At 35.1% G+C, this 12,723-nt stretch overlaps 1 protein-coding gene across 3 annotated transcripts in view; it reads left to right on the forward strand.

The window, feature by feature from the left end:
* The window catches only part of LOC121374869 (phospholipid-transporting ATPase ABCA1-like), an 83,601-nt gene that overhangs the window by 42,350 nt on the left and 28,528 nt on the right, over positions 1 to 12,723 (forward strand). For 2 of the 3 annotated variants that reach the window (XM_041501976.1, XM_041501977.1), the window contains exons 27-34: positions 757 to 835; positions 1,317 to 1,445; positions 2,578 to 2,592; positions 6,051 to 6,214; positions 6,929 to 7,071; positions 7,878 to 7,988; positions 11,570 to 11,694; positions 12,086 to 12,206. In XM_041501976.1, coding sequence (XP_041357910.1) covers positions 757 to 835; positions 1,317 to 1,445; positions 2,578 to 2,592; positions 6,051 to 6,214; positions 6,929 to 7,071; positions 7,878 to 7,988; positions 11,570 to 11,694; positions 12,086 to 12,206 — 887 coding nt within the window. The remainder of the gene's footprint in view (positions 1 to 756; positions 836 to 1,316; positions 1,446 to 2,577; positions 2,593 to 6,050; positions 6,215 to 6,928; positions 7,072 to 7,877; positions 7,989 to 11,569; positions 11,695 to 12,085; positions 12,207 to 12,723) is intronic. The other variant, XM_041501978.1, reaches the window with a different exon arrangement.

Here is a 12,723-nt window from a genome sequence, read left to right on the forward strand (position 1 = left end):
CCAATACAGCACAAATTGAAGTTTAGAGTGGAATTCGGTGTCCGTAAAATTCTGTGATATTTGTATTTGTATTTTTGCACAGTTCTTTTACACTGTTTTTGTTTAAACCTTGAATTTTTATATTGATGTTGATCATCACTTTATTTATTTGCATTACCATAGTTTGACACCCAATAGCCGATGTATTTTTCGTGCTGGGGTGTCGTTAAACATTCATTCATTCATTCATTCTATAATAATAGAAATAATCATCTGTAATATCATACAGCTAATAATAACTGTTGATTCATCTATATACCACTGTATATGCCATTGATTCATCCATCAATCCATCCATCCATCCATCCATCCATCCATTTATTCATTCATTCATTCAATTTCTTGAGTTTGCTGTTATTGTAACATGTTTACCACTAGCAGAACCTTTTTGATGACTAAAATAACATATTAAAGACATTGTTCTCTTTAGAATATCAATATCTGTATAAAGAAGGTGTTTGTTGTCGTCCTAATGTTTGCAGTAGACCAAACCAGATTTTATCTTCCAATAATAAAAAATAAAAAAATCATAGCAAAAACCAACAATGACTTCTACAAACATTAGCACACAACAGCAAACATGTTGGATATGCAGACAAGAAAATATATACAATTCTAGTTACCAAAAAGGCTATGTTAGTTGGAAACATCTTACAATGTCTGCACATTCAGGACAATCCCTGTAATACTATTAAAATGTCAGTGTTTTCCTGCCAGGTATTCTTGAAGGTTGCTGAAGACACGGACGTTCTGGAGGAGGAGAAAACAAGATGTTCGCTTGAGGCCTCCTACGACGGTAAATCTTCAAGCACATGCTTTCATCACCATTCACTATCAACAGGTTATAGTAGGGAACACTGAATTCTCACGTTTCATTTGAAATAATCTATTGCCATAACTTGCCATTCTGTGATTTATGTTGGCTGTTGTCTCCGGCCTGGTTCAAATGAAATTACACCATTAGAGATGTGCAAGTGTTGAGAGCATCCTGCTTTGGAATGGTTTAGTTTTATGGTGTGATGACACATTAAGGCAGGCTCTGGGTGGGATCCCATACTGGGGTGCAAACCCAGTACCTACCAGTCCTGTGAGAAAAACTATTATTGATAAAAACAATGTCATCAGGTTATATATTTGTTTGTTATATCTTGTGATTACAAAATATCATCTGACACTATGATAGACTTGGAGTGAGGGGAAACATGAATGTTTATTAAAACTGTATTAATGTATGTGTTGTAGTGTTTGACAAAAAGTTTCTTTTGTTTATGTTGCAGGTGGCAAATACCCTCGTCCTGTGACGAGACTGAGTTTTCGCAGGAAGAGAAAGTTTGGTATTTTCCCAGTCTCGAAGAAAATATATGACAGCTCCTCTGATTTGTCTTATAAGCAGTTTGATGACAACGGTAATTAAGTCATATTGTCCACACCGCTCTGTCTTACACTCAGTTTGATAACAACGGTAATTAAGTCATATTGTCCACACCGCTCTGTCTTACACTCAGTTTGATGACAACGGTAATTAAGTCATATTGTCCACACCGCTCTGTCTTACACTCAGTTTGATGACAACGGTAATTAAGTCATATTGTCCACACCGCTCTGTCTTACATTCAGTTTGATGACAACGGTAATTAAGTCATATTGTCCACACCGCTCTGTCTTACACTCAGTTTGATAACAACGGTAATTAAGTCATATTGTCCACACCGCTCTGTCTTACATTCAGTTTGATGACAACGGTAATTAAGTTATATTGTCCACACCGCTCTGTCTTACATTCAGTTTGATGACAACAGTAATTAAGTTATATTGTCCACACCGCTCTGTCTTACACTCAGTTTGATGACAACAGGGGTTTGCATGTTAGGTTTGTGTAGCTGTTTGAAGTGAAATATGTTGTCCAATGTGAAAACTAGTAGATCTAAGTAAATAAGAAAAAAATATCTTGTCTTGTGTGTGTGTTTTACATTCCAACTGTTTTTATTATTGTTTGCACATTAGATTAGTGGAATCAAGCACATCAGACAAACATATAACATCATTTTCGCTTACTTTTAACAATCTTAAATTTTATGCTGTAATATAAATTAAAAATCATCTTAGTTTTTTATATTAAAGTCAAATGGTGATGTAGACATTTTTGTGTGGACACCTATTGATGATGTTATGTGGAAGGTATGCTTGTCATTTCCACTTCTGTGTTAAGTCATGTGAACACAAAAATGGCCACATCTATGGAGGCTTTCGTTATGGAATTCATCTTTATTCACAATTTTTAGCACAATGTATGTGAAGTAGTCGACTGAACATTAGCGTGAAAAGATACTTGCATTATTTAGCATCAGGTAAATACAAAGATGGTTGTCAGCAGTGCATATCAAAAGAGGAGAAGGATCAGAAACAGTTAAAAAGGCCTTGCATATTATATTACAGATGGTGTATTATATATATATATTTTTATATAATGATATCACACCAAAGTATTTGTTTTCAGTTACACTCTGATGTAACCTGCATGTTTATTTTATATTCCAGTGTCGTTAGTTCCTGGTACGTAGTTTTATTGCAAGCATAATGCTTGTCAGTATGCATGTGTTTGTACAAATTATAATTTTTTTTTTTTCTTAATTTGTTCCTATTTATTTTAAAGTATTTAAAAGATTTTATTGGATTTCTTGTTATTTAGTTTAAATGTTTATTATATAATTGCTTGAGTTAGATCATTAACGAAAGCAGTAAAACCTGTATTTGCAATCATACGGTTACGGTAATTAACACATAAGCAATTTTTCTTTATCAGACTATAAAGCTAAATACTTAAATATTATGAAAATATACTAAACATAAAACTTGCATATTTCCTATTTGAAGTTCTGCAGTAGGTGGCAATTAAGTCTTTAATCCATTGGCCCCAAGAGCAAGTAGATTTTATCAGACTATAATTACAAACTTTCCGCTTTTATACGATTTCCTCAATTCTTATTGGACAATATCGAAGAAAAACTTTATGTTATCCTTCGATAAACCTCAGAAAATGACGTCATTACGCCAGCTGGGACGTCATTACATAAATCAGGTCATGGAAAGGACGCTAGAAGCTAATTTATGTGTATTTTAACTAAATATGGTGTGTCCAGGCGGATGGTGGGGGTGGGGTGGGGTGTGGTGGGGGAGGCTAAACTGGCTAGCGAAATTCATGACAGGTTAAGACATGCTTCCCCAGAAAAGTATTGGAAAAAAAAGAGAGAAAATTTGCTAGATCAAGGCGTAACCCACCCTCTGCACAAGCTCCTGTCTTTGTAATTATATAAAATCTGTTTGTAAATTTTTTAATGTATTTATCAATGTACAACTGTCACAAACTGCATAAAATTGCGTAGTGTAGTGAATGATTTTAAACTAAACACTTCAGAAAATGACGTCATTACGTCAAATGGGACGTCATAAAGTAATGCAGATCATGGGAAGAATATTAGAAACTGATTTATGAATTATGTGTAGTTTTAACTAAATAAGTTGTGCTGTTTGTAATTATAAAAATTGTAATATTTTGCGAATTTATCAATGTATAACAGTCACAAATTTAGTATAGAATCGCTTTGCTACAATTTTTTACTGTTATACATCGATAAATTCGCAAAAAATGACAAACAATTCTTATATAAAGCTAAATATTATAAATATTGGGAAAATATATTGAATATACAGCTTGCATATTTCTTATTTGAAAATCTGCAGTAGTTGACAATTAAGTCTTTAATCCATTGGCCCCATAAGCAAGTAGATTTTAAAAGTTATTGCTCCCATCCCCTCCATTGAAACTCAAAATACAGAGAAACATGAAATGTTTTTTTTTAATTGTCTCTCTGGAAGTAGAGAACAAATGTTTTGATGTATTTATAACTCTTATGGTCCTTATGGGCCGGGATAATATGAAATATCTATGGCTTAACTGACCCAACAGTTGGTGATTTTCTTGCACGTTTTAGTGCATTGAATCATAAGTTATTGATCTACCAAACATTTTTATGTTCCATTGCTGGTATGTACAAATGACTCAACTCTTTATGGTTTACGGTTAACTTTTAAAATTACACAATTCAATTTCTGTTAGATTCATTACAAGTTAAAGCCATAGCAACACAAATTTGTTCATTTCTTGGTGAGTGTAAAAATAACATTGTCAGGGAATATCGTTGATGTCACTTTATATTGGTATTTTGTCTTGTTGAACATTTTTGTTTAAAAACCAAAGAAATAATTAAAAATAAAATGTGAACTTTTGATGATATTATTAGTAAGTATGTTTTACATTTATTTATAAGGCTTGCCTGTTATTTATTTTACATTCATCAGGGAATGAAAAACAAATCATCTGCAAACTTATATCAGTTACATGCTGATGGAATAGTTCAGTTACTTATTCATTTGCATACACATGGAATAATTTGGTTGATTGCAGTTGGAATATCTAAAATTGATTGCATATTGTAATACATTTAGTATGGCTTAATTGATTATTTTTGCAAATACTCAGTTGCTTGCCTTTATTCCAATGGCATCAGTTCATTGCATTTGAAATAACTTACTGTAACTGAATATATTTTGTTTGATTGTTTGCTTGCTTTTGGAATTACAGAGTTGCTTGCATTTAAAATAAATTGATTGCTTATATGTAGAATGAGTTGCTTGCATTTGGAATGACTTGCTTGCATTTGGAATGACTTGCTTGCATTTGGAATGACTTGGTTTAAAAATGTGGTATGAAGTGGCCCTACTGACAGTAACTAGTGAGAGTGATCAATACTCACGTAGAGAGTCGGTGGTTCAAATACCCACAATGGAGGTTGATTTATCTGTTAAACAAATACATGTACATGTATATAGCAATATATATATATATATATAACAATACATTGCTGTAGATTCTACAGATCCCTATAAAGAGTTAGAGTACAGACCTCTCAAGATTCAATTGGCTATTTTGAAAACAAAATACAGTTTGCTGTAAATAGCTTTTAAATTATAAAATATATATCGGCCATTCCTCCAGGCCCCCTCCCAATTATTCCCTGAAGATAAATTTTACGACCATTTCTTCCAGTTTTTTTTTTTATACTTTTGTCTTTTCCCCAGTACTTTCCGGCCTCTTAATTAAAAACAAATCATCATTCTGTTATTGAACACAGTTTTATTTTATAACAATCATAATCAAAATCAAGACAATTATTTAAGTCTTATGTACAATACAACCATTTATGCACAGTGGCTTATTTGGGTACAGTATAAATCTCCAACGTTTGTACATGCACTTGCTATTTTAAACTAACTTAGAACTATTAGTTTATATCCTGGAATTAATAAATATTAATAAGCAAATTTTCATGCCCAAAAATGAAAAGTGATTCTTGTTTGTATACTCACTTTTCATCATTATAGTATCCATATTTGAAATTTCTCACTTGCAATTATTATCAGGAGAATGGAGAAGTCTGATCTATTAACTGTGGAGGTGTGAGAGGTGGAGAGATGAGGATATATGGCAAAGACAGGGTGGGGAATGGTTAAGGGGAATTTACCATGCGGAGATGACTTGGTATAGGGGTGGATTAAATCACAGTCTTCAGCATAAAACTGTGCTTTTGTGATCAAATGTTAGAAAACTGTCTTAAGAACCTTTGTAAATACTGATATATAGTTACGTGTATAATGACTGTGTATAATGACTGTATAATTGTTGACCTGTCTATGTTAGAAAACTGTCTAAAGAACCTTTGTAAATACTGATATATGATTACGTGTATAATGACTGTATAATTGTTGACCTGTCTATGTTAGAAAACTGTCTTAAGAACCTTTGTAAATCTGATATATGATTACGTCTATGTTAGAACTGGGTGCCATAAAACGTATTGTATTCTCAGTTTCAATTTTAAAGTTAACACACTGCAATGGTAGTGATTGTTAGAATGAATTGTCATGACTTAAAAATTGGTGTGTTTTTTCAGAATCTGTTGCAGAATCCGATGTGGAAACTGCTGGCAATGATGGTTTCTCTACATCTAAGGTAGAAAAACTCTCAGGCTGGAGTCTGCTCTCCAGACACTTTGTTTCTCTCTTCATCAAACGCTTTCATCACGTCAGGCGGAGCAAGAAGGGACTAGTCTGTGAGGTGACAGTATTTGATCCTACAGCCACAGTCTGTATTAGATGTCACGTCATTAACCTGATATATCATACAATCCATCAAAAATAATGCAAAGCTTGTTCCAGATTATTTTGTTTTATCTTTATCTTGCAACCAAAGTTTTTATTTATTAATCAGTTATAGTTAACATTTAAAGCAAATGGATAAACTGTTACCTGTCACTCAACTGGTTTGATTTGACTAGATTTATAATTATATATTTTTACATTCCCCACTAGGCTTGTTGACAATAAAATGTTAATGACGTTGGATGTCAGCTTTATCCTCTTCAGAGAAATTCTGCTCTGCAAGCCTTACACATCATTAACTTGTTAATCTCTATTTTCAAAGGGGCTGGACATAGCCCAGTGGTAAAGCGTTCGCTTGATGAATGATCAGTCTAGGATCGATCCCCTCGGTGGACCTATTGGGCTATTTCTCGTTCCAGCCAGTGCCCCACAACTGGTGTATCAAAGGCCGTGGTATGTGCTATCCTATCTGTGGGATGGTGCATATGAAAGATCCCTTGCTGCTAATGGAAAAGAGTAGCCCATGCAGTGGCAACAGCGGGTTTCTCTCTCAATATCTGTGTGGTCCTTAACCATATGTCTGACGCCATATAACCGTAGATAAAATGTGTTAAGTTAAATAATAAATAAAACATTTCTCTATTTTCAAACATTTATGTATGTTTTTCAGATAATCCTACCTGCAGGTTTTGTGTGCATTGCATTGATTTTCTCACTGATACTGCCACCATTCCAACAAGAACCAGAACTAGAGCTGCACCCATGGAAATACATACCCAGGAAGGGAGATCCTTTTCTTTATATGTTCTACAGGTCAGTATATCACTTAATACATTCCACTTTCTACAACTCTTTTTTTTTTTCTACATTAGTTTACTAACCAGGTATGTGAAACTGTTCTGCTGCAGAAGACATGCTGCTATACTTTTCAAATAGGCATGTTCCCTTTCTCAGATCCCATAATACCATGCACAGTGGTGTGATCCCACAGTACCATGCACAGTGGTGTGATCCCACAGTACCATGCACAGTGGTGTGATCCCACAGTACCATGCACAGTGGTGTGATCCCACAGTACCATGCACAGTGGTGTGATGAGAACACATTGTCAGCCGTTTGTGAACGCAGTTTCGAATACACATTAAAAGTGTGTAGTGCAGAAGTTAAAATATCAATGCAGGCCATAGTCTACTGGCTGTTGTTTTCTGTTGAAAATATCAATGTATTTTTTCAATATATATAGTTAATAATATTAAATGAATTTAATGCAATTATTTTATTTTATTCTGAATAATTGGGTTTTTTTCTTTTGAACTGTTATGATTTAATTTGAGTTCTAGTTCTCAAATTCCCTTTTAAATAAAGTCAAACATGTCATCTACCCATGTATGCACTCCCCCACCCCACCCCCTTTGTCCATGTTCTTCAGGTTGAGGCATAAATAGAGCAATATTTTATTGTTTATGGGGTTGTGTAAATCAGTGGAAATAGGTATAGCCAAATGCCTCCTAATCTGCATGTCGGCAGGCACTAGTTTTAAGTATTTAACTTTTTTCATTGAGTATTTTACTTTAGAATGTTAACTTAATGAAATCATCAGTTATATTTTCTTGTTCTAGCAATGACAACAGAGAAGTAACAATGGCCAACAGCCTAGAATCAATGCTTTTGTCAAAGCCATGGATTGGAAATCGATGTCTCAATCCAAACTCTAAGGATAATCTTCTGCCGTGAGTAGTAAGATGTTTTTGAAATGCAAAGTGTAGTCTGTTTATAACTTTACCATCTACTTATATACTGGAATTGTCTCGATAATTTTGGGATGACCATTTCAACGTTTGTTTGATCGGTTACAGTACATTTAGGACATGTTTTATGATGAATTGCACAGTGATAATGTTTGGTCTGTCTTAGATGTTTGCTTGAGGTATTTTAACTGGGTTTTCTTTCCAAGGTTCAAACATGCTTACTGTGGGCACGGAAAGATGGTAATTTCTTTTTTTAAAAACAACCTTTACGATATTTGACGATATTTAATCAATCCACATATTATGTAAATGACGAGTACAACTTAATGTTGCATAGCTAAACAGTAATATACAATTCAAACAATTATGATTACAGACCTGTCAACCCTCCCGGATTCTGCGGGAGTCTCTCACTCATACTTTTTCAACACACATCTGCTTTCTCTTAACTAAAGGTTGACAGGTCTGTGATTATAATATTTTTATTGAGGTTAACAAATTGTTAAAGAATACATTAATTAAAAAATAAAACATTGGCATTGCATAGCACTGAAATCGATATTAAATAGCCATTTCTTCAAATATCATAATTATAATGCAATAATATACTTAAAATTACTTCTGTCTGAAATTGTGCCCGGGAGAGATTTGCTTGAACCTTAATTGGATATAGGCACGTTAATATGTTATCCTATCTTCCTATCCTCAAACCGGCCTCGGTGGCGTCGTGGTAGGCCATCGGTCTACAGCCTGGTAGGTACTGGGTTCGAATCCCAGTCGAGGCATGGGATTTTTAATCCAAATACCGACTCCAAACCCTGAGTGAGTGCACCGCAAGGCTCAATGGGTAGGTGTAAACCACTTGCACCAACCAGTGATCCATAACTGGTTCAACAAAGGCCATGGTTTGTGCTATCCAGCCTGTGGGAAGCACAAATAAAAGATCCCTTGCTGCTAATCGGAAGAGTAGCCCATGTAGTGGCGACAGCGGGTTTCCTCTCAAAATCTGTGTGGTCTTTAACCATATGTCTGACGCTATATAACCGTAAATAAAATGTGTTGAGTGCGTCGTTAAATAAAACATTTCTTTCTTTCCTATCCTCAAGCGAACAACTAACTAAGACGGACCAAATATTACCATTGTGTAATTCAACATAAAATGTGTCCTAAGAGTACATGGGTACAAATTATCTCGGGTATAAAACAGTAGTGTGTACGAAACATCCAGGGACGAAACAAAGTGGGTACATTTGATCACTTACAGATGTCAACACTTAATAATTACAAAGTTTACAATGTTGTACAATTTACTATATTCTGATTGGACAACATCACTAAAAACTTTAATGTGATAACCTTGGAAAATGACATCATTACGTAAAACAGGTTATGGAAAAGACGTTAAAAACTGATATATGTGTATTTTTAACTAAATAAATTTTGTTGTTTGTAATTATAAGAACTGTTTATCTTTTTTATGTAAATTTATTGATGTATAAGTCACAAATTTAGTATAAAATTGTTTCACTATGCCACACAATTGTTTTTAATTTGTGACTCTTATAAATTAATTAATTCACTCCGAAAATTATAAACAATTCTTGTATAAAAATATTCTCTCAGGAATACCAGTATGTAATGATAAAGGTGTGGATATCTATATGTGTATGGAAACCTATACACGTATACAGTGTGTGTGTAACTGAGTACCTGTTGTATGCTTTCAGTGAGTATCCCTGTACTGGAAACCTATACACGTATACAGTGTGTGTGTAACTGAGTACCTGTTGTATGCTTTCAGTGAGTATCCCTGTACTGGATACCTATACACGTATACAGTGTGTATGTGTAACTGAGTACCTGTTGTATGCTTTCAGTGAGTATCCCTGTACTGGATACCTATACACATATACAGTGTGTGTGTAACTGAGTACCTGTTGTATGCTTTCAGTGAGTATCCCTGTACTGGATACCTATACACGTATACAGTGTGTGTGTAACTGAGTACCTGTCATGTGCTTTCAATGAGTATCCCTGTACTGGATACCTATACATGTATACAGTGTGTGCAGTGTTCTCGCTGGTCCATTTAAGCGGGGCGGCCCACCCTGCTATTGCATTTTTCCGCCCTCCTTTCACGTTCTCCGCCCTCCTTTATTTTTTTGTGCCCCCTCTTTATTTTCCAGCACCCTACTATATTTTCCAGCACCTATCTCCGCTATTTCCAAATGCACACTTTTTTCCACACATAAAAAACCCACAACGATCAGTCTGCCCACTGGACATCAAAGGAAACAAGCCGCGTTGTGTACGAAAAAGCACTGACGAAACCTTTACGACGGTTACCGTAACATAATTTAATAGTATTTTTAACAGCCTCTATTTTGTCCTATACCTGTATCCATTTGTATGTTTAATACAAACAATAAAAGTTATATTTTATTTGAGCAATGAAAACATTTTTATTTTTTATGGATTCGGCAATCTCCGACTGGAAAAACCCCACTTATTTGGCGCCAAATTTGTCACGTGATCAGAACGGTCACTCTATCTTTTGTTTCCACTAACTGTCGTCTGATATTTTGTTCTCACTTACAGATATAATTGATTGTAACTGACGATTTTTACTTTCTGTCATTTTTGTCATTCTGTTTATTCAGCAGTTCTTATAACATATTGTAAACTTTTCATTTTGGGGGGATATCACCGCTTATAAAATCAACGGAAGTGGTAGTGTTTGGCATTAAAATCATTCATCTTGGGTGCCAAATAATATATACACCGCCACTACAAAAACAAAACTTTTTATCAGTTGGCGATAATATTTTATCACAGCGATCGATTCATTCGATGAAGATGGGAATAACAAAAAATGTTTTCGACATTAGGGGATCACACAAATGTCTTTTTTGTTTTTCGTATATCTTGAAATCTTTATTAAAATAATAATATTAAAACTTTGATCAGTTCAGCAAAACTGGAACTGCCAGTGAATATCAGACCGATAACATCTTCGGTTCAGTTAAAAGACGAGTTTGCATGTATTTCGTATAAACCTTTTGTAATCAAAATAAGGAGTATGTCTTTCCACAAAGTCTATCAACACACAACAACATGGTAACCACCAAGCTCCCCCCCCCCCCCTCCCCCCCCATTTTTTATTTTTTTATTTTTATTTTTTTTGAAGGGTGTGGTGCTGCGCGGCCGCCCTCCTTTAATTTTCACCCAGCAAGAACACTGGTGTGTGTAACTGAGTACCTGTACTGGATACCTATACATATATACAGTGTGTGTGTGTGTGTGTAACAGTACCTATCGTGTGCTTTCAATGATTATCCCTGTACTGGATACCTATACATGTATACAGTGTGTGTGTGTGTGTGTGTGTGTGTAACTGAGTACCTGCTGTGTGCTTTCAGTGAGTATCCCTGTACTGGATACCTATACATGTATACAGTGTGTGTGTGTGTGTGTGTGTGTGTGTGTGTGTGTGTGTGAGTGTACCTGTTGTGTGCTTTCATTGAGTGTATGTGTGTAACGGAGTACCTGTTTTGTGCTTTCAGTGATTATCCCTGTACTGCCAGTCCTGCTCCACCATCGTGGACAGCTCGTCCTGCCTTGACGGGGAACTTGTCGGTGGACTCGCCAGACTGCTCCTGTGATTCAGGCATGCAGACCTGTCCTGCGGGTAAGCAGAATATTACTGATAAACACAGTGTCATACATCGGCTTAAACTGTTTTCGATTACATCGGGTTGTTCAAAATATCATCTATTTATCCAGGCACTAGGCCTATATGAAAGTCTCACCCCAAAAGGATCATCTGACACCATGACAGATTTGGAGGAAGAAGAAAGTAGAAATCATGACAGATCTTGAGAGGTGAATGTTGACACACTGGTGGAATTGGGGGTGGGGGGTTGGGGGGGGGGGGGGTGAGAGATATGATTAAAGCAGGAACAGATATGTGTGTGAGGGAATGAGTTGTGGAGGTCTGCATTACTTTACCCCTTGCATATATGAAGATATTAGTGTTGGTTGTGCTATAACATTTAATACGGTTATGTTTTATCTGTCAGGCGCTGGAGGTCCTACTCCGTCGATGAGAATCCTGCCAACAACAGACCACATGTACAATATGACAGGACGAAACATCACCGACTGGCTCCTCAAAACCATGAACAAATATATTTACAAGAGGTCAGCATTTTGTATCATGTAATACGTAGTGTGTCCAGTAAAATAACTCAATGTAATATCTTTCATGTCACATGCTTTCAGAATTTGATCAGTGTGATATAAATTAATTGGGTCATGGCTCCACGTTTATTAACATGTAAACACACATACTACAGTGACACTCCAATCAAAAACATTTCAGTAGTGTTCTAAAAACAAAAAGGTAATTTTTATGTTTATGTAAGGATATCAAAAATTATGTTTTTCACATTTGATGTCATTCAAAAAGACACTGTGTCACATATCATACGTCATTTGAATATCGAGTAATGGCCGACTGGAATTATACTTGCATATAAAGTTTACAATTTTTTTTATCAAGCTTTAGATTATATGATAAAGAGATCACTTCCCTTGTGTGGTTCAATATTATCAATATTATAAATTAGGAATAAAAATAATGTATTGTGCTCACCAGAACATAAGTAAGTTGGTATAGCTTAAATACACTTTGTTTTGGTATTTATATTTTAAATGA

This window comes from Gigantopelta aegis, chromosome 6, assembly GCF_016097555.1.
Source record: "Gigantopelta aegis isolate Gae_Host chromosome 6, Gae_host_genome, whole genome shotgun sequence".
In the NCBI taxonomy this organism is placed as follows: domain Eukaryota; kingdom Metazoa; phylum Mollusca; class Gastropoda; order Neomphalida; family Peltospiridae; genus Gigantopelta; species Gigantopelta aegis.